General features: G+C 53.1%; 2 protein-coding genes across 4 annotated transcripts in view; one reads left to right on the top strand and one right to left on the bottom strand.

The window, feature by feature from the left end:
• Positions 1–517, bottom strand: part of TMED1 (transmembrane p24 trafficking protein 1) — a 2525-nt gene extending 2008 nt beyond the window's left edge. Inside the window, exon 1 of the mRNA XM_029916396.1 lies at positions 229–517. Coding sequence (XP_029772256.1) covers positions 229–422 — 194 coding nt within the window. The 5' untranslated portion in view covers positions 423–517. The remainder of the gene's footprint in view (positions 1–228) is intronic.
• An 8643-nt stretch (positions 518–9160) lies between these two features.
• C12H19orf38 (chromosome 12 C19orf38 homolog) lies at positions 9161–23292 on the top strand. 3 transcript variants are annotated; one of them, XM_029916393.1, is made up of 7 exons: positions 9161–9287; positions 10343–10651; positions 12948–13040; positions 14206–14233; positions 15389–15432; positions 16580–16617; positions 22685–23292. In XM_029916393.1, the coding sequence occupies exons 1-7, from the start codon at positions 9257–9259 to the stop codon at positions 22838–22840; spliced, it is 699 nt and encodes a 232-aa protein (XP_029772253.1). In that variant the 5' UTR covers positions 9161–9256; the 3' UTR covers positions 22841–23292. The 3 variants fall into 3 exon arrangements, with proteins under 3 accessions (XP_029772253.1, XP_029772254.1, XP_029772255.1); XM_029916394.1 differs by having other exon boundaries at positions 22691–23292; XM_029916395.1 differs by lacking the exons at positions 14206–14233; positions 15389–15432; positions 16580–16617 and having other exon boundaries at positions 22691–23292.
• Positions 23293–24539: the final 1247 nt, after the last annotated feature.

The raw sequence follows: 24539 nt of genomic DNA on the forward strand, positions 1-24539 counted from the left end.
ATTCATGGCCCCGCCCCTTCGGGAGTCTCACTCTAACCCCGCCTCCTGCCATTATTCCCACCCCCTCCGCTCCGACACGCGGTCGCCACCAGCTCCCGCTCGCCCTCCCTAGCTCCGCCCCCGCGCTCCAACGCACGGGCTCCTCCCCCCTCTTTAATGCATGCCGCGCTTCAGCTGCCTGGCCACGCCCCCCCGCCCAGGCTCCTCTTCTTTACTGGCTTCCTCGACGCGGGACCCGCTACCTGGTATTCGGTCTCTAGGCTTGCGTTGGCCGGTGCAGACTGGTAGAAACATTGTTTCCTCCCCGCAGGCAGCAGGAACGTGAACTCGCCGTCCTGGATCGGCGGTGGCCCTGCCCCTCCCACCCCCACCGGCAGTAGTAGCCACAGTGCCAAGGCTAGGGCCGCTCCGGCCGCCATCATCCGGGTCACCCTCCAGTCTGCTATGAGGTCGCTGTTCCTTTAAGGGCTAGCCCTGCCTCCTCTGCTACTCGGCGGAACTCATTGGCAGCGGCTCCGTGAAACCAGCAGGGAGAAAAATGAAGGCCCCCTGAGAAGTTGGCTGCCCGAAGGAGTGCCTGATGTGCCTAACAACACTCTATCATCTGGAGAGGGTTTTTTTTTTTTTTTTGAGTGGCCTCCGGTTATAATCTCAACCGATGGTGGGGGGGGGGGAGGAAATGACAAAGATGAGTACTATGGTGCATTTTTCTCAGGCAAAAGTTAAGACAACTATGTCGGAGGCGGGTCGCGACCCTCTAAGGCCCCTCCCTGCGGTTTTCCCAGAGTAAGCTTCGCGCTGCGGCCGTTGAGCGATTCTGTCTGGGTGGAATGGCCCTGTCCGCGATCCGTAGGGCTCATGTATAAACTAATTTAACTGGGGGCGCGAAGGAGACTTTTTAGAGTTGATATGCGTTCCGTGTTGCGGGTGCGGCCTGACCCTTTATTCCTTAGATCTGTCGCTTTGTTAGTTTCCTCGTCTGTAGCTGGAGTGATGGGCGGCTGTGAGAGTTGAGATGAAGCCTTGAGTTAGCGTTCATTTCTCCTTGCGTAGAGTCAGTACAGGGGCCTAGGCCCCGCACACCAAGGGTCTCACACGCGGGGGGCCAACAGGTAAAGAGAATCATTGAAGTGGCCCAGGGTACGAAAAACGACAGCCAGGGGCGCCTGGGTGGGTCAGTCGGTTAAGCGTCCGGCTTCGGCTCAGGTCATGGTCTCACGGTTTGTGGATACGAGCCCCGCGTCGGGCTCGGTGCTGACAGCTAGTTCAGAGCCTGGAACCTGCTTCAGATTCTGTGTCTCCCTCTCTCTCTGACCCTCCCCTGCTCAAGCTGTCTCTCTCTGTCTCAAAAATAAATTAAAAACATTAAAAAATTAAAAAACAGAAAAAACCGACAGCCCGATTGTTTAAGAGTCAGAGAATAGAGTGTGGGCCTGGGAGCCATGAAGGCTAGTTCCAGCCACCTCTGACCCTTGGCTTGAAGAAAGCGCCCGCTGGGCCTCAGTATCCTCGTCCGTAAGATGGGGTGATGCTCGTCCTGTCTCACTGGGCTGTTGTGAAGATTAAAGGAGAGAAGGCTTGTTTAGCGCTTAGCACATTATAGGCCGTTGGTAAATATTATCTGTTGTTTTCCAGGCTTATTGCCCACCATGTAGTGTCTTCTCCCTGCCTGGCTTAGAGTGTTTGGAGGTGACGTTTTCTAGGAAGCTGACAAGCAAAGAAGTCAGTGTAGAAATGGACTCTTAATTGGTGATTCTGTCTTGCATTAGAAAAAAATGTTCAGATGGAAATTTTGAGCCTTTAAAGACAGACCTCGGAGTGGTTGGCATTTAGTGACAATCACTCTTAAAATACAGCTGGTGGCCGTCCTCCCCTGCTTTTGGAGAACTTGGGGAAGTACCACCACCTTGTTACGTCAAAGTTCATGGACAGTCATTGTTATTTCCGTCCATTCCCCCAATTTTCTGTCATTCAGACTGCTGCTTGAACATTTTGAAGTAGTTGTAGAGAATGGGTGATTCTTTTATTTTTCAAGTTCATTTATTCATTTTGAGAGAGAGGGTGGAATCAGGGGAGGGGCAGAGAGAGGGAGAGGGAATCCCTAGCAGGCTCTGTGCTGTCAGCACAGCCCAATGGGGGGCTCAATTCCCACGTGAGCCAAAATCCAAGAGTCAGACACTCAACTGACTGAGCCACCCAGGCACCCCTAAAATTAATGATTTCAAAGTGAATAATTCAGTGGCATTTATCACATTCACAATGTTGTGCAGCGGCCGCTCTACCTTCAAAACATTTTCATCGGCCTGAAAATAAACCCTGTGCCCATTAAGCCTGTATTACATTCCCCTCCCACTTCTGTCAACCTCCAGCCTGGCTCTATGAATTCGCCAGTTCTGGATGTTTCATGTAAATGAAATATCTGACTGTTTGTGTCTGGCTTCTACTTTGCATCACGGAGGTTCATCCTAGCACGATGAGTATTAGCTCATTTTAATGGCTGAGTAGTAGTCCATTGCACAGATATACCACATTTATCCATTCAACCATCGATGGGCATTGGGGTTGCTCCCATCTTTTGGACATTGTGAATAGTGCTGCTGTGAACGTGTGTATGTGCATTTGTTTGAGAATCTATTTTCAGTTACAGTACACCTGGGAGTGGAAGTGCTGGGTCATAGGGTAACTCTGTCTTTAACTGTTTTTTTTTTCTTTTTTAAGCAGAGCCTGAGAGACGGATTCAGGCACACATGCTTCAAAAATTTTTTTAATGTTTATTTATTCTTTGAAAGAGAGCAGGAGTGGGGGAGGGGCTGAGAGCAGGAGACACAGAATCAGAAGCAGGCTCCAGGCTCTAAACTATCAACACAGAGCCCGATGCGGGGCTCGAACCCGCAAACTGTGACATCATGACCTGAGCCAAAGTTGGTCATATAACCAACTGAGCCACCCAGGGGCCCCTCTGTGTTGAACTTTTTGAGGAACTCCTGGACTGTTTCCCACAGTGGCTGCCCCGGTTTATACTCCCACCAACCATGGATGAGGGCTCCCACTTCTCTACATCTTCATCAATGCTCGTTATTTTCTATTTTATTTTCAGTATAGCCATCCTACTGGATGTGAAGTGGTATCTCATTGTCGTTCTGATTGGCATTTCCTTGATGTTGGGCATCCTTTCAGGTGCTCGTCGGCCACTGGACAAATGTTCAAACCCTTTGCCAGTTTTAAAATTGGGTTGTCTTTCTGGAGTTGGGTTACAGGAGTTATTTATGTATTCTAGAGAGCAAGCAAAAGAAATAAAAAAACAAAAACTTCCCCCCGATTTATTCTGGGGCACTCCCTCACCTCAGTGCTTTGCCGGGCATTTACAGCTCTGCCTTGGCCTTCTCTTCCTGTTTGCGCTGCGGCCTACAGATGCACTGGAGATGAAAGCTTGGCGTCTTCTCCAGTCTTTTCTGAGCACTTCTGCCCTGGGCATGCGCACTGGCTTTCTAAATCCCCCAGGACATACGGGTGCTTCCGATGCCCGAGCCACTCTTTCGGCATGTCTGTTGTGAACATTTAATAAAAGGAAATCTCCTTTATACGAAGTCAGGAGGGGAGCCTGGGTGGCTCAGTTGGGTTAACCACCCGACTTTGGCTCATGTCATGACCCCGTGGTTTGTGGGTTCGAGCCCTGCACTGGGCTCTGACTGTACTGACAGCTCGGAACCAGCTTTGGATCCTCTGTCTTCCTCTCTCACTGCTCCTTCCCCATTCACAGCTTGCTCTCTGTCGAAAAGAAAAAGAAAGAAACATTTTAGATGGAATTAGGACAGAAAGGCGCATGCTCACAGCCTACCACTCATTGTTAATTGCAGACGGAGAGGAAGAGATGTGCCTTGCAAACTGATTACTTTCCTACCTGAGTTTACTGCGTGGGCAGGAGGAGGAAAGGTTTTCCCTTCCCCTGGGAACAGTGCAGCCAATGAGAGACTGTCACAACTCAATCAATGAGACATCACTACCAACTCCCAGTTTAATCCGATGGACCTCTTGGTGGTAGCAGCCTTCCTGACCTTCCCTTTTCTTCTAAAAAAGAGTGTTCCTCTTCCTGGTTCTCCAGACCTGCCTATGCTTTGGTTGCAGCCTACTTACTTGACCTTGGTTGCATCTCTGTGCTATTCCTGAGCCAGCCCCTTTTTGCTGGTAAAACCGTTGGTTAATGTCGCCTCCAGTTAGAACATGATACCCCAGGCGGCTGTGCATGTTCCCCTTTGACTTACGCTGTTTTCCAGGAGTGCATTCTGAGTTCAACAAACAAGGCGCCTTGAGTCGGTCCCACAGGTCACCCTTGGACATGTTAGATCGGACGAACACAATCCTGCCCACCTCGGGGACCAGGTACCGAAGCCCCCTACTGGGCTGCTGTCCTGGAAACCTCCACCAGAAAGGGCTGGAAAAGCCCCACAGAGCCTTCCTGCCACGTTCAAGGTTCCTTTTCATTTTGCTTCAGCGTTCACGTGGTTGGCATAAACCTTTGGCTTTTTTCCGAAGTTCAGATAAAGTGGATTCTGAACTACGTTTGCTCCGTTTGGCAAAGCTTACGGGCCCTTCAGGTGACCAACTCTGCCAGCTTCTGCTGACCCCTGGGGCCTGAATGGGTGATTCTCGTTTCCATCGACTGAACAAAAACTCTCCCATTCAAAGATTTGTGAGTGTCTGACACTGTGAATATAAACAGACTCTGTCCATGTCCTCATGAAGCTGCCGTCCGAGCGTGGGAGCCAGGTTGTGCACAAGCTGAGCGCTCGGGTGGCTTCAGGTGGTTACAGGCACTAAGGAGTAAATGCTAGGGGGAGTTGGATGGCTCATTTCACCCGGGTGGAGTCGGGGAAGGCTTCCCGGAGGAGGTGGCATTGGATCTCAGACTTGAAGTAGAAGGGAGAGGAGGCAGGCGGAGAGAGCAGTGCCCCGAGGTGGGAAGGCACTCAGAGGACTCAAGGGGCGACAAGGAAATGCAGTGGAGGGAGCGGAGTAGCCAGAGAAGAGAGGAGAGCAGCAGACGGGGCCGCATATGCAGGGTCCACCTTCCCTTGTAGCACTGGCTCTGTCGTCAGCCGGGGGCTCTTAGAACTAGGGGGAGTTTGCACACTAGCTTCTGGAGGCCACCGATCCCCCGAAATTATAGCCAAAAGATTCTGAGAGCGTGTGCTAGGCAGTCGTCATGTATCCCCCCCCCATCCCCACCCCCGACCTATCCTCTACCCCTTCCCACCCTGCTCTGTGCGCCGGGAGGCTGAGCTCTACACACCGGGTCAGCTTGGCTGCCTTTCCCTCTCACATCGGTTGGATTCGGCCCTTGGGGGAGATCTGAGGGCCGGAGGAGGGCAAGGTGCAGGTGTGTATCCTCCGGCTCCTGCCCCGTTGGTCCGCGTGCTTCTACCAAAGCCTGCAACTCCGACTCTCCACAACTCTCCACAACTGCGTTCCTCCCTGGCGACTTTAGGCCTGAGCTGGTGGCAGCCTCCTGACCCTGGGAAGTCCGCATCCCTTACTGATTGCTCTTCACTCTGCCCAGGACTCCTCAGTCACCCCTCCTACGGCTGGTGTCCGTGACTAATGCAGGTCAGTGTGACTGATTTTCTGAATTCAGAATTCCAGGTTACAGATTCCTGCACCATGTTAAATGCTCCCCAGATGGAGTCCTTGACATTCATCCAAGGACTTTAACACATATTCCCTCCACCTCGAATATCTTTCCCTTGTCTCCTCAGGCTTTTGAGGCCAGATAACACCTCCTCCCAGAAGCCCTCCCTGAACCTGTGAAGCCAGGTTAGGGCCCCCTTGGTGATCGATCACCTCCATTACAGCACTTCCCCAACTGGACTCTGATTGTCCGCTCGTCTGACTCTAACCAAACTCTGAGCATCCTAAGGGCAGGAGCCTTTTTATTCCTCATGGTGTCCTTCGCACTCAGCAAAGTTCTCAGCCCTCGGTGGAACTCACTCAACAGTTGGTAGAATAAGACAGGAATCTCTCTAACTGTGTCTCCTACACACCCAGGATAGAGCAACAAAAATGAATATTTTTTGGCTTTAGGTCAGACAATCAAGAAATAGTGGTTCGGGGCGCCTGGGTGGCTCAGTCGGTTAAGCCTCCGACTTCGGCTCAGGTCAGATCTCACATTCGTGGGTTCAAGCCCTGCGTCGGGCTCTGTGCTGACAGCTAGCTCAGAGCCTGGAACCTGCTTCCAGTTCTGTGTCTCCTTCTCTCTCTGCCCCTCCCCCTCTCATGCTCTGTCTCTCTCTGTATCAAAAATAAAACATTACAAAAAATTTAAAAAAAAAAAGAAATAGTGGTTCAGGGGCGCCTGGGTGACTCAGTCAGTTAAGCATCTGACTTCAGCTCAGGTCATGATCTCACGGTTTGTGAGTTCAAACCCCACATCGGGCTCTGTGCTGACAGCTCAGAGCCTGGAGCCTCCTTCCGATTTTCTGTGTCTCCCTCTCTCTTCCCCTCCCCCATTCACACTGTTTGTCTCTCCCTCTCTCTCCAAAATAACATAGGAAGGAAGGGAAAGAGAGAGAAAGAAAGAGGAAGAAAAAGAAAAAAAAAAGGAAGAAAGAGAAAGAAAGAAAGAAAGGAGGAAAAAGAGAAAAGAAAGAAAGGAGGAGAGGAGGAAAGAAAGGGCTGTGGTTTACTGTGTGCCCAGCACTGGGGTGAGCATTGTGAAACCGCAAGAGGCACCACCAACCCATCCCTGCACCATGAAAGGAAGAGAGGAAGGAAGAGAGCTGGATGAATTCGATACATTCAAGCGTGTTTTGTAAACCACCATGACCTGATTTAATGGATATTTACAGAATATTATACCAAAACCCTGAAGGAAGTACTTTCACTTCAAGTGCATATAAAATGTGCATCAAGATATGCTGGGCCATTAAAAAAAGTATCAATAAATAGCAAGGGACTGAAATGATACGGAATGCATCCCCTGACCACAAAGGAATTAAATTGAAAATCACTAACAGTAAGCTATCAAAAAATTGCAAATGTTTGGAAGTTGACACATTACTAAATAATGTATGGGCCATAGAAAATATTCACAAGTGAAATAAAATATTTCTAACTTAAGCACAATATGTCAGAGTGTGTGGGATGCAGTTAAAGCAGTATGTACAGGTAAATATATATAAATGCTTATACACAAAAATAAAGTTTTAAAATCAGTGATCTAAGCTTCCATCTTAAGAAGCCATGAAGAGACAATGAAACACAAGGTAAATCAAAGAGAAGAAAAAAAATAAAAAGACAAAAAGCAATGAAATCAAAACCAGAAAATAGAGAACAAAGCCAAATACTTTGAAAAGATTACTAAAACTGATTAATCCCCAGCAAGACTAATCAAGAAAAAAAGAGAAACCACACCTTGCCATTGAAAGAAGGAACATCACTACAGACCCTACAGACATCAAAAAGATAAGAAGGGAATATGAACCTTCTTATATGAATAAGGTCTACAACTCAGATGAAATAGACAAATACCTTGAAAACATAACATGCCAATTTTAATAAAACAACATCAGGATGAACTGTAGTATAATTCAGCAAGGCAATTTTTCTAAGTTCAGAGGGATCTGGAAAAATTTCTGAGAAGTGATATTAAAGCTGAGACCTGAAACAGAAGTGGAATTTTACTGGGCTTCCCACTTCACTCCCCTAGACAATTCATTAGTTTTTTAAAGTTTATCCTCTTATTTTTATTTTTTTTAACATTTATTCTTTTTTTTTTTCTTTTTAGAGACAGAAATAGCGCAAGCAGGGGAGGGTCAGAGAGAGAGGGAGACAGAATCGGAAGCAGTCAGCACAGAGCCTGATAAGGGGCTCGCGGGGCTCGAATCCAGGAACTGTGAGATCATGACCTGCGCGGAAGCCGGACACTTAGCCGACTGAGCCACCCAGGCGCTCCTCATTTATTCATTTTTTTGAGAGAGCACGTGCGTGCGAGTGGGGGAGGGGCAGAGGGAGAGGGAGACACAGAATCTGCTGCAGGCTCTGAGCTGTCACCACAGAGCCCAACATGGGCCTGGAACCCAAGAACAGTGAGATCATGACCTGAGCTGAAGTCGGACACTTAACCGACTGAGCCACCCAGGCACCCCATAAAGTGTATTTATTGATCGAGAGACATACAGACAGGTTATGGGTGGGGGGGGGGCAAAGAGAGAGGGAGACACAGAATTCAAAGCAGGCTCTAGGCTCTGTGCTAACCAGGAGATCATGATGTGAGCTGAAGGCGGACACTTAGCCAACAGAGCTACCCAGGTGCCCCAGAATTTTACCAGGTTAATAGAATTGTGTCCCGGGCGGGAAAGACAACACGTACAAAGGTCCTGACGTTTGAATGAGTTTTGTGTATCCAAATAAAACAGTGCGCAGTAATGACCCTTTTTGTTGTTTAGTGAACATACGCTTACATCCTTCCCCCAGCGTCAACCTCCGGGTAGACCTGCTTGACTGGAACAGAAATGCTTAGAGAGACCAGAGCAAACTTACTGGTAAGACAGACCTTTGGACATGTCTGGGCTGTACCCAGGAGGCAATTTATTCTGCAAACTGTATCATTTCCTCATTTTGGAGCCTGGGTTCCGTTTCACCTGGCTAGTGATGACCCTGTGGCCTCACACTGGGAGCACCAACACCTCTCTAGTCATTGCACTTCAGATCATGAGTTCTCTGGTTCTAATTCCTGCTACTCTTAGCCCCATTCTCCAGAGCAGTGAGCTGAGGCTCCAAAGAAGGACCATGTCTTGCCTGAGGTCACACAGGCCAAACACTAACCACTGTGCTCTCCCAACCTTCACCAAATATACGTTTCAACTTTGGAACTGCTTGGGCTGAGGCTTGTGTTTTGGGCATTGGTTTTCAAACAGCCCGCGGTCCTTGCCCTTCCTTTCAGGAGGAGAAGACACACACACACACCCCACCCCACCCCCAACCACCTTAGCCATTTGTCCCTCCTCCCATCTCTGCAGAATGGTGGCCTCCAAGGTACAGAGCAGTGCCAGGATCTCGGGAGCGCCCGTGGAAGGGGTGGGGAGGAGAGAGTCCCTTTCAGTAGCCAACTGTGGGTGTGCAACTTCCTGCTAGTGAAGAAACACTCGTTCAAATCAGCCCTGGTTCTCCTTTCCCTGCTCTGGCCTCACAGGGGGGTTGGCAGTGAGCCGCGGGCCGCACTGGCCTCAGCCAGATTTCCTGGCCAAACTCGGGAGGAGAGATGCCCTGGACCGTCCTGCTCTTTGCAGCCGGTGAGCCTGATGTCCCCTGCGCCCCCCCCGCCCCCCACCCCCCTCACCCTCGCCCACCTAGCTCTGCTCAGGGGACAGGAAGCCTTCCCCAGGTGCTGGAGGAGGCTGAGGCCCGACGGATCTGCCCCAGGAGCGTGGCTTTCTCTTAGCGGGCTCATCATCGCCCGCCCCCCCCCCCATCAAGGATATCACCCACTGGGGACAGCGGTGCCCACGCCCCATGACTCAGCCCCGCTTGGCTTCTACAGGCTGCTAACCTCCACAGCTGGGGCACCAAGAGGACCGCTGGGGGGTAGGGGAGTCGCTGGGCAAAGGGCCGGAAGCTGGACAAGGTAGATCCCACTTGAGCCAGATGAGCTCAGGAGCCTGGGGGCAGCTGGGGAGACACTGGTCCCTCCTACAGGAAACTATACCCCAAAACCCCAACTCCTCACCACGGTCTGGGAAACAGGCTTTCCATCCCTCCTGATCTTTCCCTGGGTCATCCCCTCCAGCCACCCTGGCCTCCTTGGAGACCCCCCACACCCCTTCCATAGTCCCCGCATTTGCCTGTGCTCCTCCCACTGCCTGGAATCCTCTTCTGCACCTTTCCTGTGTCACCTCTTCAAGGAAGCCCTCCAGGACTGCTCCAGCCAATGCAGCCGTCCCGTTACCCTGGCTGGTGTGTGCACAGCGCTTCTTGCCTCCTTGAGAATGTCAGTCCCCCTCCCCCACCCTAGGCTGGCATGTCTAGCTGTCTGTGTCCTTCACCGCTCTGTCCCCGGCGCTAAAACAGGGCCTGGTGTACAGTGAGTGCTGTTGACCGAGGCAGCGAGGGTAGAATTGCATTGCTATGGGGTACCCGCTGCTGTTATAACACCGCTCAGGGACAGTGACCCCCCACAAGCAGGTGCTAGCACCCGGACCTCTCAACAAGGCACGGGGTAGGGGCGACCTGCCTCAAGTAGTAAATAAAAACCAAGGCCCAGAGGGGGTCAGCCACTTGCCCAAGGCCACGGAGCCAGAGCGGCCTCTGCTCTAACCACTCACCCCGCACCCCTCTTTCTGCCTTCCAGGCTCCCTGGCCATCCCAGCCCCGTCCATCCTGCTGGTGCCCCCACACCCCAGCAGCCAGGAGGACCCCATCCACATTGCCTGCGTCGCCCCCGCGGGCTTCCTGGGGGCCAATTTCACGCTGTACCGCGGCGGGCAGGTGGTGCAGCTGCTGCAGGCCCCCGCGGACCAGCTGGGGGTCACCTTCAACCTGAGCGGCGGCCGCATGGAGGCGCCCGGGGGCACGTTCCGATGCCAGTTCGGGGTGCTGGGCGAGCACACGCAGCCGCAGCTGTCGGACCTCAGTGAGCCCGTGAGGGTCTCCTTCCCAGGTAAGGCCCCCACTCCGCCGCCGCGGGCCCCTCCCCTCCATTCTCCGACCCATGTTGCACAGGTGGAAACTGAGGCATCAGAGATGAGGGGACTCGCCCCCAGGTCACGTGGCTAGCGGGCCACCGAGCTGGGAGCCCGTTGGCTCTGATACCTCCTCGTTAAGACCCGCCCCTCCTGGCCACGTGACATTTCTGAGCACGTCTGGAGCACCAGGCGCTGGCCCTGGCCCCACAGTGTCCAACAGCCAGCGGAACACTGTCCCTACCCCCTCACAGCTGACACCCGAGGGGGTGCAGACAGACGATAACCGGGGAGACCAATAACCATTCAGTGTGTCAGCAGGAGACCGATAAAGTGGCGGGGATGAAATACAGCCTGGGAAGGGGTGTCATTTTATTTTACGGTGTTTTATTTTAATTTGAGCGTGAGAGCGTGTGTGCGCATGCGTGAGTAGGGGAGGGGCAGAGGGAAAGGGAAAGAGAGAATCCCAAGCAGGCTCCATGCTTAATGCAGAGCCCGAAGCAGGGCTAGATCCCATGACCCTGGGATCCAGACCTGAGCAGAAATCAAGAGATGGCTGGTCAACTGAATGAGGCACCCAGGTGCCCCAAGGGTGTCATTTTAAAAACAGAGAATGGGGGATACCTGGGTGGCTCAGTCGGTTAAGCCTCCGACTTCAGCTCAGGTCATGATGTCCCATTGGTGGGTTCGAGCCCCGCATCGAGCTCTGTGCTGACAGCTCAGAGCCTGGAGCCTGCTTCCGATTCTGTGTGTGTCTCACTCTCTGCCCCTCCCTGCTCATGCTCTGTCGCTCTCTCTCTTAAAAATAAAACATTTTTAAAAAATAAAAAATAAAAAAACAGAGAACGGGCAGGGAAAGCCTCTCTGAGGACCTGAGTGACGGACCAGCCATGTGGGTATCTGGGACAAAAGAGTCCCAGGTAGGGGAAGCAGGCTGTGCAAAGGCCCTGAGACCGGAACACGCCTGGTGTGACTGAGGAACACAGCGGCCCCTCTGTAGGGCTGAAGCATAGAAGGCGAGGAGGACCGTTGGGGGACAAGAGAACAGGGAGGTGGCGAGGAAGGTCGTCCTGTGCGTTTGGCTGCATCAAGGACTTTGGCTTTTCGCCTGCATGAGACAGAAGCCCGGGAAGGCTGATGTTTTTCTGTGGTCTTTTCAGAACGGGGGGCTGGGTGTGGGTTCTGGATCGAGGAGCAGGCGGGAGGGAGGAGCCTCCAGGTAGAGCATCTGCGTACCCCACGATCAGCACTTTCCAGCTGCAAAGAGAACTTTGTTGCCACCAGAGGCCCAGGCGTTGCGGTTCCGGAACAGCCTGGGGCTTTGAGCCCCACCGTCAAAGGCCCCCTTCTCTCACCTTGGGCCTGTGGGGCCCGAGTGGGGAGGCGGCAACACCCCTCCTGCCCCACAGGAACCAAGGAACAAGGCCTGACAGTGTGCGAATACCACGTCTGCGTCTCTCCTTCCCCTTGCTGGCTTAGCTCCTGATTCCCGTGGGGATCAGGTCGTCTCCCCCTGTCTCCCTGGAGAGACGTCCTCTCTCCGGAGAGGGGCAGCCAAATCCCCTTCAGGGAAGCAAACTCTGAAGCTGGGGCTTCATGCTTTCGTGGCTGATCTCTGCATGGACCTTGGGGTCCCCCACAGGGCTGGGGACAGATGTCACCTGACCTCCTGGCACCCAGCTGAAGCCAGCAGGGCTCTCAGGCTGCAAGTCCCTGGAAGCTTGACTCAAACTGGCTTCTGAAACAGAAGAGCATGGTCTGGCAGGCTGAAGTCGGTTTGCAGATCTGATCAGCTTCAGGCATGGCTGGATCTGGGTGCTCATAAAAGAAGTCAGGGATCAATTGCCACCTCTCAGTTCAGCTTTCTCCTGTATCTTCTTCTCAGGAGGACCACCCCTTCATGGTGTCAAAATGTGCCTAGAGGATCCAGATAAATATACCCTACCAGCTTTGTGATGCTGGCCAAAGGAGTAACCCTCTTCCGCGTAGCCTAGCCAGCATCTCAGAATTAGCTCTCATTAGCTCAGCTTTGGCCGCATCCCCATCCCCGAACTAATCACCGTGGCTGGGGGGTGGGGGGAATATGCTAATTCACCAGTAGGGAGGTTTGCTAGATCCCCAGTCCAGCTACATGCAGGTCAAATGGTTGGGCAGCATGGGGGCGCGGGGCGGGGAGGGCTGGCTCGCCAGAGGTGATCTGGAGGAAGGACAGGTGCCCCACTGCACCCTCGCAACTCCGTAACCTGCCCCCTCTCTCTTGTCGTGTTCCTCTAGTGCCCACCTGGATCCTGGCACTCTCCCTGAGCCTGGCCGGGACGCTCTTTCTCCTTACTGGGCTGGTGACCATTGTCCTGTTGGTCAGGAGAGGTAAGAGCAGGCGGAGACAGCGTGGCCCCCTGGCCAGGGTGCAGCCCCCGAACGTTTAAATGTTCCCATTTTTTTAGGAGCGTGGAGGCACACAGCTGGGGAGGTGTGATGCCAAACTTAGCTGTGAGGAATCCTCCGGAAAGCGGGGGGTAGGGGAAGTTGACACACACACACACACACACACACACACACACACACACACACATACACGCTCTCTCTCTCTAAAGTTTCTTTATTATGTTTTTTTAATTTATTTTTAATTTTGTAAAATGCTTTTTATTTATTTTTGAGAGAGACAGTGCGATCAGGGGAGAGTCAGAGAGAGAGGGAGACATAGAATCTGAAGACAGGCTCCAGGCTCTGAGCTAGCTGTCAGCACAGAGCCCAACATGGGGCTCGAACCCACGAACCGTGAGATCATGATTTGAGCCGAAGCTGGAAGTTTAACCAACTGAGCCACCCAGGCGCCCCTAAAGTTTCTTTATTTTGAAAGAGTGGGAGTGGGTGGCAAGAAGGGGCAGAGAAAGGGGGAGAGAGAGGATCCCAAGCAGGCTCCCTGCGGTCAGCGCAGAGCCCGATGCGGGGCCCAATCTCACAAGTGGTGAGATCACGACCTGAACCGAAATCAAGCGTCGGTCTCTTAACGGATGGAGCCACCCAGGTGTCCCGATATAGATTTTTTAATTATAAAATACAGATAACATAAAGTTTAACATCTTAACCCTCTGTAAGCGTGCAGGTCAGCTCACTTTGCTATGCGCCCATCACCAATGTCCATCTCCAGAACTTTGTCATCTGCCCAAATGGAAACTCTGTCCCCTTTAGACACCTGCTCTCCTTTCCTCCTCCCCCGAACTCCTGTCAACCACTGAGATTGACATTTAAAACAACAACGACAACAACAACCATTTTACCTGCTTGTTTGAAGTTTTCACCCACACACATTACTTGTGGGGGCGGGGGTTACAGTATCTCCTGTTGAGTGGCAGATTTGCCCGAGGAGAAGCCAAGTTTGGGTCACAAACGTCTGAGGGGGTCTTGGGATTCTAGAGAGTGTGTGTGCATGTGTGTGTACGTGTGCGTGTGTTTGCAAGCAGGATGCAACCATGACCCGGGTCTAATAAATGCTTGTTTGTTTGTTTGTTTGTTTGTTTTTTGTTCTCAGTTAAAGTAAAAAAATTGCAGAAGAAAAGGTGAGACCATCATCTCTGGAGACCCTCAGAGGGTGATGTGGAGGAAATAAATACCAAAGGGTTGGGGGTATGGTGCAGAAATTCCTGTTGGGTGTTAAGGACTCTGAGACACGGCTGGGTTCTGGGGACAGATGGGGACTTCCTAGCCCGGGTAGGAGCTCCGGGCCACACAGCGCCCTCTGGTGGGAGGGCCACTTAGAAAGTTTGTGCAGGGCACATGGCTAGGACACTCTGCAGCTAGAGCCCATGATAGCTCCCAGCTGCAGAGGAAGCTGGCTTAAAAAAAAAGTTTACGGGGCGCCTAGGTGGCTCAGTCGGTTAAGCCTCCGGCTTCGGCTCAGGTCAGATCTCACGTTTGTGGGTTCGAGCCCAGCATCAGGCTCTGTGCTGTCAGCTAGCTCAGAGCCTGGAGCCTGCTTCCGGTTCTGTTTCCTTCTCTCTCTCTCTGCCCCTCCCCCTCTCATGCTCTGTCTCTCTTTGTATCAAAATAAATAAAACATTAAAAAAAAAAGTTAAAAAAAAAGTTTACTTATTAATTTTGAGAGAGACAGAGAGTGTGCACGCACGTGAGCGGGGGAGGGGCAGAAAGAGAGGGGGAGAGAGAGAATCCAAGCAGGCTCCTCGCTGTCAGTGCGCAGCCGGATGTGGGGCCGGAGCTCCGGAACCACGAGATCACGACTGGAACTGAGTTGGTTGCTCAAATGACTGAGCCAGTCAGGTGCCCCTAAATAGCCCCATTTAATAGACAAGGAGATTGAGGCTCAGTGCTGAGCCGCGCAGGGAGCAAGTGCTGAGTCTTCCTTACATCCCTTAGCCAGTGCTGGGGGAGGGGGATGGCACCCCCGGGGGCTCTGCTCTGCCCAGCTTGCAGCTGTGGACAGCGGCCCTGGTTCCTGGACATTAGGATGTCCAAACTGGCACCAGCCTCAGTTTCTCCTCCTTGAGAGAGGGGTATGACCCTGGCCACCTTGGGGCAGAGAGCTAGCAGCAGCCCCTGGGATCGAATCCCGACTTCACCTGTCGGTGGGGCACCTGCAAGAGAATTTCCATCGGAGGGGACTTCGGGAGGACGCAGAGGAAGGTGTGCAGTGAAGGCCAAGTTTGGGGCCCAGGCTACCCCCGACAATCCTCCCTCCCTCCCAATTCCCTTTGCAGACAGCGCGAAGCCTGCTGGGCCCAGATCAACTTGGCCACCACAGGTCTGTACCTTCTTACTCCGATCTCCTGCTGGGTCAGGGTCACCCGTTCAAGCCTCTGTCAGGTTCATTACTTGCTCCTGAACCTCTTTTGCGGCTGCTCACCTCCCTTAGGGTCAAGAACCCCCCCTCCCTGGCCTCCCCTCCCCCCATGCCCCAGGTTCCGACTCTCACCTTCTCCCTTTGCCTCATCCTCGCTCTGTGGTCATCCTAACCTCTGCCTACAACTTACTTCCTCCCTCCGGTCTCAGTCTAAAGGCCACCTTCTCCAGGAAGCCTTCCCTGACTCCCAGGACAGGGTCTGTGCTTTCTACTTACACTGTCTCTAGCATCCTGTGATTCTTCTTACCCCTCAGGAGAAACACAGGTAATCACTGCCTGCTGTGTATGTAATATTCGCCTCCATCGCTGGACACTCAGTTCCACGGGGGATGGACTGCGTCCGGGGCGTCCTGGGTGCTTTCACAATGCCTGGCACGGTCCTTAAACGGAGCCCCCCCCCCTCCTGCGCCCACCCCAGCTTGTGATCCAGAACGTGTCATTCCGAGGGCTTCCACCAGGGGGCGGAAGGCAGCCATTTGTGCTCTGCGAATCTCCGGGAGGGGCCCCGGGGAAGAAATTCCATCCTCTATTTTTTCACTGTTCCACACATTTATTGAGCCCCTACTATATGCTGACGTTTGGGGGGCGTCTCTCCATGACCAAGACAGGTGGTCATTGCCCAAAAGCCCCTACCGACTCCAGTGCAAAAACAGTCGATGGAATGCAGGACCGAGTCTTGGGTGAGGAGGGTGGCTGCAGGGGTGTGGGAACGGGGATCCGAGTAGCTGGGTGGAGAGCAGGCGGTTGGAGGAGCCCCTGCGGCGGTGGAGGAGCTGAGAGGTGCCCTGTAAAGTGGAAGACCCGAGGAGAAACCCATTTATTAGAGGGCAGCCAGGGGCCCCTGGGGGAGGGGACAGCGTTCAATTTGCAGCTGGGAAGGGTTCATCCTGCGGAATGGGCTGGAAGGGACCAAAGCATGCTGGGAGATGGATCCCAAGGCCTCCGTGTCCGTTGTCTTGAAGCCTGTGTTTTTAGGGGGAGGCCCCAGGAAGGCCGTGAGCAGGGATTTCAAATTGGCCCCTGGTTTTCCTTTCTCTTTGTATTTTAGATATGACCTTTGACAACTCCCTGTTTGCCATCTCTATGGTAAGTTGTTTCATTTCTTGGTTCTGGTTTTCTGCTGACTGTCCTACCCTTAGGAAGGCCACCAGCAGTCTGGGTCAGCTAGATGTCTCTGACCTTCGCAGGGTCCTGGGAAGAGCCCAGAATCACTGAGCAGGGATTTGTTTGCCAGCCAAGAGCTGGTTGGGACAAATCCCAGGGGAAGGCAGGCAGCCTTGTGGGGCAAAGGGCAGGGTCCCCCGGGGCGGGAGCCCTGGGACAAGCACAGGACCAGGCCTCTAATTCTTCAGCCTTCCTAATTTCTATGGGCGGAGAAAGACGGTGCCACGTGGGGTAGGAATGAGAGGGAAGCTCACTTCTTACTTAGGAGTTTCAGGAAGCCTCAGCGACAGTCGGCAGGCAGGGGGTACCTGTAGAAGATGGCTCCAGGCTGGGGACGCGTTCTTCGCATGGCCCAGAATAACCGGAGTGGTGCCGAGTGAGAAGTCGAGGGGAGGCCCGCGGAAAGCTTTGACTTTTTGCCCCAAGTGAGGTGGGAGCCATGGAGGGTTCAGAGCAGAGGAGGGAAGGGACGGATACAGGTGCTCGTAGGCGCCCTCTGGCGGCTGCAGGGAGGACAGACCTGCGAGGTGTGGTCGCGCCGGAAAGAGAGGACTGCGGAGGCTGCGGGGGGCGGGGAGACAAGAGAGAGGCGACTGTGCTGGTGACAAGCCAAGTGGTAGGTGGTCTGGTCCGGCGTGCAGGCAGCGGAGGCGAACGAAGCGAACAGATGCGGGTCTAGACACGCGGCGCCGATTTTGGATTGGATGGTGGCGGAAGGAGCAGGAGGAGGGAGGCATGGGGGAGTCCCGAGACGCAGCAGGTTTGAGGGGACAATGGACAGGCGACCTCTCCCAGCGATGCCCACAGGAAGGTGGAGACGTGAATCTGGAGCTCTGGACAGAGGGGCGTGGAAATGTCTACTGGTCCCCAGTCACAGCCAGGGTGGCTGGTGCCGTGCGGCAAGGCCAGGGGAGGGCCAAGTCAGCCCTACGAGGTCGCCCTGCGAGGTCGCAGCTCCCGGAACAAGTCCTGGGTGGTTAAGAAACAGCCCGCAGGCCAGACATTCTAAAACTTTCTGTGAGATGACCCGCTGCTCTAGACACCGTCCTGGTGATTTTTCCTTTGTCTTTTGGATAATTTACAATGAAACAAGTGGAAACAGATGAAGACAAGGCGAAAAAGTTAAAAAGTATCTTAGGGGGCGCCTGGGTGGCTCAGTCGGTTAAGACTCCGACTTCGGCTCAGGTCAGATCTCACCTTCGTGGGTTCAAGCCCCGTGTCAGGCTCTGTACTGGCAGCTAACTCAGAGACTGGAGCCTGCTTCCCGTTCCCGTTCTGTGTCTCCTTCTCTCTGTCTCCTTCTCTCTCTGCCCCTTTCTGTCTCTCTCTGTATCAAAAATAAATAAAACATTTAAAAAATTAAAAAAAATAAAAAGTATCTTAGTCCTGGGGTGCCTGGCTGTCTCGGTGGAGTGGGTCAAGCATCCGATTTGGTGATGTGACTCTTCCCGAGTTCCAGCCCCGCATCGGGCTCTCTGCCGTCCTCCCCAGACCCTGCTTCAGGTCCTCTGTCTCCCTCCTTCTGCCCCTCCTCCCCTCAAAACAAAAAGACCATTAAACACATAGAAATCTTTTTAAAAATAAATAGAAAGTATCTTAGGGGCGCCTGGCCGGCTCAGTCGGTTAAGCCTCTGACTTCAGCTCAGGTCATGATCTCAAGGTTTGTGGGTTCGAGTCCTGCGTCAGGCTCTGTGCTGGCAGCTCATAGCCTGGAGCCTATCTTTGGATTCTGTGTCTCCCTCTCTCTTTCTGTCCGTCCCTGACTCATGCTCTGTCTCTGTCTCCCAAAAGTAAATAAACACAAGAAACTTTAAAAAAAGTATCTTATTCCCCGGGCACCTGGCTGGCTCAGTCAGAAGAGCATGGGACTCTTGATTTCAGGGCTGTGAGTTCAAGCCCCATACTGGGTGTGGAGCAAAAGAAAAAGTATCTTAGTTCTTGTGACTCTATAGGTTTGTTTTTTTTTAATTAAAAATGTTGGCAGGGTGGGAGCAGTGAGTGGGAGGCTCAGTCAGTTAAGCGTCTGACTTTTGATTTTGATCATGATCTCACGGTTCGTGAGTTCCAGCCCTGAGTTGAGCTCCAGGAGGGCAGTGTGGAGCCTGTTCGGGATTCTCTCTTTCTCTCAAAACAAATAGATAAAGTTAAAAAAATTGGGGGGCACACCTCACTGGTCCAGTCAGTACAGCGTGCGACTCTTAATCTCGGGGCGTGAGTTCAAGCCCCCACATTGGGCATGGAGCCTACTTTAAAAATACGTATTTTTAAAATATGAAAGACATCCATATGTCAACATTATATATGCAGTGAAGTACCCTTCTGTCGCTAACTCCTGTCCACCCACTGGTCTCCCCCACACATGCAGGTAACCACATACCAGTACATGCAAGGAAAGGTGAGACTCGGGCATCTGTATCCCCACCCCTTTTCTCTTCTTTTCTTTTTTTATTTTGAATGTTTATTCACCTTTGAGAGAGAGAGAGAGAGAGACAAAGAGTGCCAGTGGGGGAGGGGCAGGGAGAGGCGGCGGGGCGGGGGGGGGCAGGGGGGGACCCAGAATCCCTAACAGGCTCCAGGCTCTGAGCTGTCAGCACAGAGCCCAACACAGGGCTCGAACCCACGAACTGTGATATCGTGACCTGAGACAAAGTTGGAGGCCCAACCCACTGAGCCACCCAAGTGCCCCGTCTTTTCTTTTTCTTTCTTTCTTTTTTTTTAATGTTTATTTGTTTTGAGAGAATGAGAGAGAGAGAGTATGAGCAGGGGAGGGGCAGAGAGAGAAGGAGAGAATCCCACACAGGCTCTGCACTGTCAGATCCCATGAACCAATCCCAGGAACCGTGAGATCACGACTCAACCTGAAATCAAGAGTTGGATGCCCAACCCACTGAGCCACCCAGGCCCTTACCCTCACCCTCTCTAACACAAATAATAGCATGCTATCCACACTATCTTCCTTCTTTTCCTTAACAGTGAATTCTATGAGATATTTTCTAGCTTTTTTTTTTGTCATGGTAAAATATACATAACATAAAATATACCATTTTAACCATTTAAAATTTTTTTAATGTTTTTAATTTATTTTTGAGAGACAGAGAGAGACAGTGCAAGCAGGGGAGGTCAGGGAGAGAGAGAGAGACACAGAATCTGAAGCAGGCTCCAGGCTCTGAGCTGTCAGCACAGAGCCCGACACGGGACTCAAACCCACAAACTGTGAGATCATGACCTGAGCTGAGGTCGGAAGCTAGACCGAATGAACAACTCAGGCGCCCCGAACCATGTAACCATTTTTGAGTGTCCAGTTCGGGGGCACGAAGTGCGTCCATTGTGCGCCGCCCTCCCACCTGTCCATCTCCAGGACTTTGTCCTGCACAAGTGAACCTCCTTCCCCGCTGACTTCTCATTCTTAACAAACCCCAGCCCCCCGGCAGCCACCGCTCTACTTTCTGTCTCTGGGGATTTGCATATTCTGGACACTTTATGTAGAAATGACGCCATATAACATTCACCCTGTTGCGTCCGGCTTATTTCATTCAGCACAATGCCTTCAAGGTGCGCTTCTGTTGTAACATGTGACAGAACTCTATTCTTGTTAAAGGCCGAGTAATACTCTGTGCATGCATGTAGCACAGTCTGTTGCTGGACACTTGGCTTGTTTCCACCTTTGGCTGCTGTGACTTGGGAGGCTGTGGACACGGGCTTGCCAATATCTGCCCGAGTCCCGGATTTCAGTTCCAGCTTCTTCTTGAAGCAGGAGAAGGTGTGCTGTTGGCTGCAATCAAAGTCAAGCAGCTGACAGTTCCTGAGCCGGAAGGGCTGACGTTCACTTTGTCATACCCCGTGAAGTGGGGTGCCCATTTTTTCCAAATGTTTATTTGGGGGGGGGTAAAGAGAGAGGGGGACCGAGGATCCGAAGCAGGCTCTACACTGACAGCACAGAGGCCAGTGCTGGGCTGGATCCAACCCACAAACCATGAGATCATGACCTGAGCTGAAGCCGGACGCTTACCTGACGCAGCCACCCAGGTGCCCTTGGAGTTAACACTTTTTAAAAATGTTTATTTATTTACTTATTGAGAGAGGCCACAAACAGGGGGAGGGGCAGGGAAAGTGAGAGAGAATCCCAAGCAGGGTCCACACTCAGCTGGATTGGGGGGTGGACGATGAGGTGATGATCTGAGCTGAACAAGAGTCAGACGCTTACTGACTGAGCCGCACAGGCACCCTGACATTTTTTTTTAATGTTTACTTATTTTTGAGAGAGAGGGAGGGAGACACAGAATCTGAAGCAGGCTCCAGGCTCTGAGCTGTCAGTGCAGAGACGGACACGGTCTCAAACCCACAAACCACGAGATCATGACCTGAGCCGAAGTCAGATGCTCAACTGACTGAGCCACCCGGGCACCCTGACCATCTTTTTATTAAAATTAAAGAAAATTATTTTAGCATTTATTTATTTTGAGAGCTAGAGAGACAGCATAAACAAGGGAGGGCAGAGAGAGAGAGACACAGAATCTGAAGCAGGCTCCAGGCTCCAAGCTGTCACCCCAGACCCCGACAGGGGGCTCAAACTCACAAACTGCAAGGTCATGACCTGAGCCGAAGTCATCCACTTAACCAACTGAGCCACCCAGTCTCCTCCCAAAAAAATTTTTTAAGTTTATTTTTGAGAGAGTGAGCAGGGGAGGGGCAGAGAGAGAGCGAGACACAGAATCCAAAGCAGGCTCCAGGCTCTGAGCTGTCAGTGCAGAGACGAACATGGGGCTCAAACCCACAAACCATGAGATTGTGACCTGAACAAAGGTCAGATGCTCAACTGACTGAGCCACCCAGGCGCCCTGACATTTTTTTTAAGTAGACAAGAACAATGAAGCTAGTGGGCCTTGCCAGGGACATCGAGCTGGGGAGGGGCAGGAGTGGGATGGACCCCACAGCCAGCTCTCACCTACAAACTTCGGTTTTAGCAAGTTCATATCTTCTTTATTTAAAAAAATTATTTTTTTGTTATTTATTTATTTTGAGACACACAGAGACCACATGAGCAGGGGAGGGGCGGCGAGTGAGGGAGAGAGAGAATCAAAAGGAGGTTCTGTGCTGCCAGCAAAGAACCCAATGCGGGGCTCAAACCCATGAACCGTAAGATCATGACCTGAGTCAAAACCGAGTCAGACGCTTAACTGACTGAACCACCCAGATGTTCCTAAAAAAAAAAAGTATTTTATTTTATTTTTGGGATTTTTTTTGTTTTTTATATATGTTTGAGAGACAGAGAGAGACAGAGCATGAGCAGGGGAGGGGCAGAGAGAGAGGGAGACACAGAATCGGAAGCAGGCTCCAGGCTCTGAGCTGTCAGCACAGAGCCCGACGTGGGGCTCAAAGCCACGGACCGTGAGATCATGACCTGAGTCAAAGCCGGACGCTAAACTGACTGAGCCACCCAAGCGCCCCAAAATAACTTAAAAAAAAAAGCCCCAGTTCATCTCTCTTGACTGACATTTGGGGCAGGAACCTCCCAGGCAGAAGAGAGGATGGTCTCCGGAGGAAGGTTTTGTGGGAGCCCAGAGCAGGTGGGGAGGGGATGACAGTCACAGTTTCGTTTGCTTCACAGTTGGTGCTTGCCACATGCCAGGCACTCTATTTAATCCCTTTATGTTTTGTAGCAATTCTAGGATTATATGAGCATTCTCCCCATTGCACGAAAGGACAAAGTGAGGCACAGAGGGGTTACGTTACTCCACTGAAGTCATACTACCAGGACAGGGTGCAGCTGGGGTTTGAACCCAGGCTGTCTGATTCCCTACCCAGCATACAGGGAGTCAGGAGGACAGAAGGCAGGGTCTGGGCCCTAAAGCTCTGGGGAGTGTGTGTGTGGGGGGGGCGTTGTGTATGTGAAATGGGACCCGAGGAACTGGGGGAGTCTCGGTCTCAGAATATAGGGAGACCCGAGATCCAGAACCCCGAATCACGCTCTGCTGTTTTTCTTCCACGGATGAAGAAAATGAACCCAGAAGAAGATCCAACGACCCTGGACGCTTGCTCAGGCTCTGGCGAGATATCTGTCAACTCCGGGCCCCGGAAAAGGCCCACTTCCACGTCCTCCTCGCCCGAGCCCCCCGAATTCAGCACCTTCCGGGCATGCCAGTGAGGCTGAGGATCGGGGCCCCCTGTCTGTGCACTTTCCACTCAGCCCCCCTCTCTTGAGGGCCTGAGGGCCCTGTAGCTACTTTGGACTTTCTGGCCGCTGCTTCTCAGGAATTAAACAGAAGAGACTAAGGGAATCCTTGGCCTTGAGACCTTCCTCCACCGTGGAGCTGGAGTCGCAGAGGGGTCGCCCACGTTGTCCTGGATGCTGGATGGAAAGTGGGGAGACTCCTTGGATTCCACCCAGGAGGGAGATATTAGGGTCCCTGTGGCCCCCAGCTGGACCATAAGAGGTCTGAATCCTCCACCCACCTGTCTGGTTTTCTCCTCCTGCCGAATCTGACTTGACCAGCCCAGCCCGACTGGGTTTTTGGAGCACAGGGTACCTGGGGGTATGTTCTGTACGTCTGTCTTACTGGCATGCCTAAGTTATTAATTATAACGTGTTGAGCTGTTCCCAAGGAGTGTAATCCTTCAAGCCCAGGATCTCTGGGTCTAATCACTGGATGCTTAGTGAGAGGAGGGGAGCAGTACCCCTCAGGTGCATGCTGTCAAGATATATGGTGAGGCCCATGGGGGTACAGGAAGGGACCAGTGTCATGCGGGGCCTTTACTAAAGTCCTTGCATTGGTGAGTACAGGGAGTGGGATGATGGGGGTATTGAGGAGGAGACCCGGAGAACTGTGGGAGCTGCAGAAGGAGGGAAGCCACCACAAGCGGTTTTGGAGCCTCCAGAAAACAGCAGTTAAGGGGGAACTTGGAAGATTTTGTGTGTGTGTGTGTGTGTGTGTGTGTGTGTGTGTGTCCCGGTGAAAAGGGGCACTAGACCCTGCTCTGCTGATTCGTTGGCTAGTCATCGTTGGGGGGGAAGGGAGGGGCCCAGAAGAAGGGATCCGAGAATTTTTTGTGGGGGAAGAGATGGCCAAGGATGGAGGAGGAGGGTGCTACGGGAAGCGGGCGGAGCCGATGGGGAAGAGATTAGGAGCAGCTGAGTGCTGGGAGAAGGGACCTTCCCGGGGATTCAGGTCGGGGGCGGAAGCTGAGTCTCATCTCAAACCGATTTTCCCTTCTGGAAAGTTGGGGAGGGGCCACAGGCTGGGGGCGTGTCTCAAAGCCTGGCCGGCCCCTCGCTCCAGCGCTCCGTGAGAGCGGAGAGCCTCACAAAGCCACCTCCAAAGGGAGGGAGCAGGACGGGTATAGAGGAGGGGCCTCATCGTAGCTGCACCCTGCACCCCGCGTGCCTCCTCACAAAGCCGGGCAGGGCCAGGGGGGCGGAGTTCGGCCGCAGAGGCGTGTCGTAGTGGACCGGCGTCAGACCTCCCCCCTCCCGCGTCCCGGGCTGGGGAGCCGCCTCACAAAGGACGGCCGTTTGCACGGGGAGGAGCCAGGGGCGTGTCCACGCGGCCGAGCACCACCCCCTGGGGCGCGCCCCTGTCCCCGCCCTGAGTCTCCGGTCCGGCACCGCCTTACAAAGCTCAGCCTCCGGAGCCGCGCCGGGCCGGGGGCGGGGCCAAGATCTATGGGCGCGTCACCGAGGCCGAGCACCGCCCCCCCGACTCACGCTCCGCCCCCACTGTTCCCGGGCCGACGAACCACCTCACAAAGCCGCGACCTTACGCGCGGGGCGGGGCCGCCCCGCCCCCCGGCTCCCTCTTCCCCCCCTTCCCCCGTGTCCCAGGCGGCCCAGCAGGGGGCGCTGCGCC

This window comes from Suricata suricatta, chromosome 12 (genome assembly GCF_006229205.1).
Source record: "Suricata suricatta isolate VVHF042 chromosome 12, meerkat_22Aug2017_6uvM2_HiC, whole genome shotgun sequence".
In the NCBI taxonomy this organism is placed as follows: Eukaryota; Metazoa; Chordata; class Mammalia; order Carnivora; family Herpestidae; genus Suricata; species Suricata suricatta.

What these genes read in the sequence shown, in the direction of transcription:
- C12H19orf38 (XM_029916393.1), top strand. Translation starts at nt 9,257, where the DNA reads ATGCCCTGGACCGTCCTGCTCTTTGCAGCCG. An exon ending in TGTCCTGTTGGTCAGGAGAG is followed by an intron (nt 13,041 to 14,205) that starts GTAAGAGCAGGC and finishes TTTTGTTCTCAG; the next exon opens with TTAAAGTAAAAAAATTGCAG. An exon ending in CCCTGTTTGCCATCTCTATG is followed by an intron (nt 16,618 to 22,684) that starts GTAAGTTGTTTC and finishes TTTCTTCCACGG; the next exon opens with ATGAAGAAAATGAACCCAGA.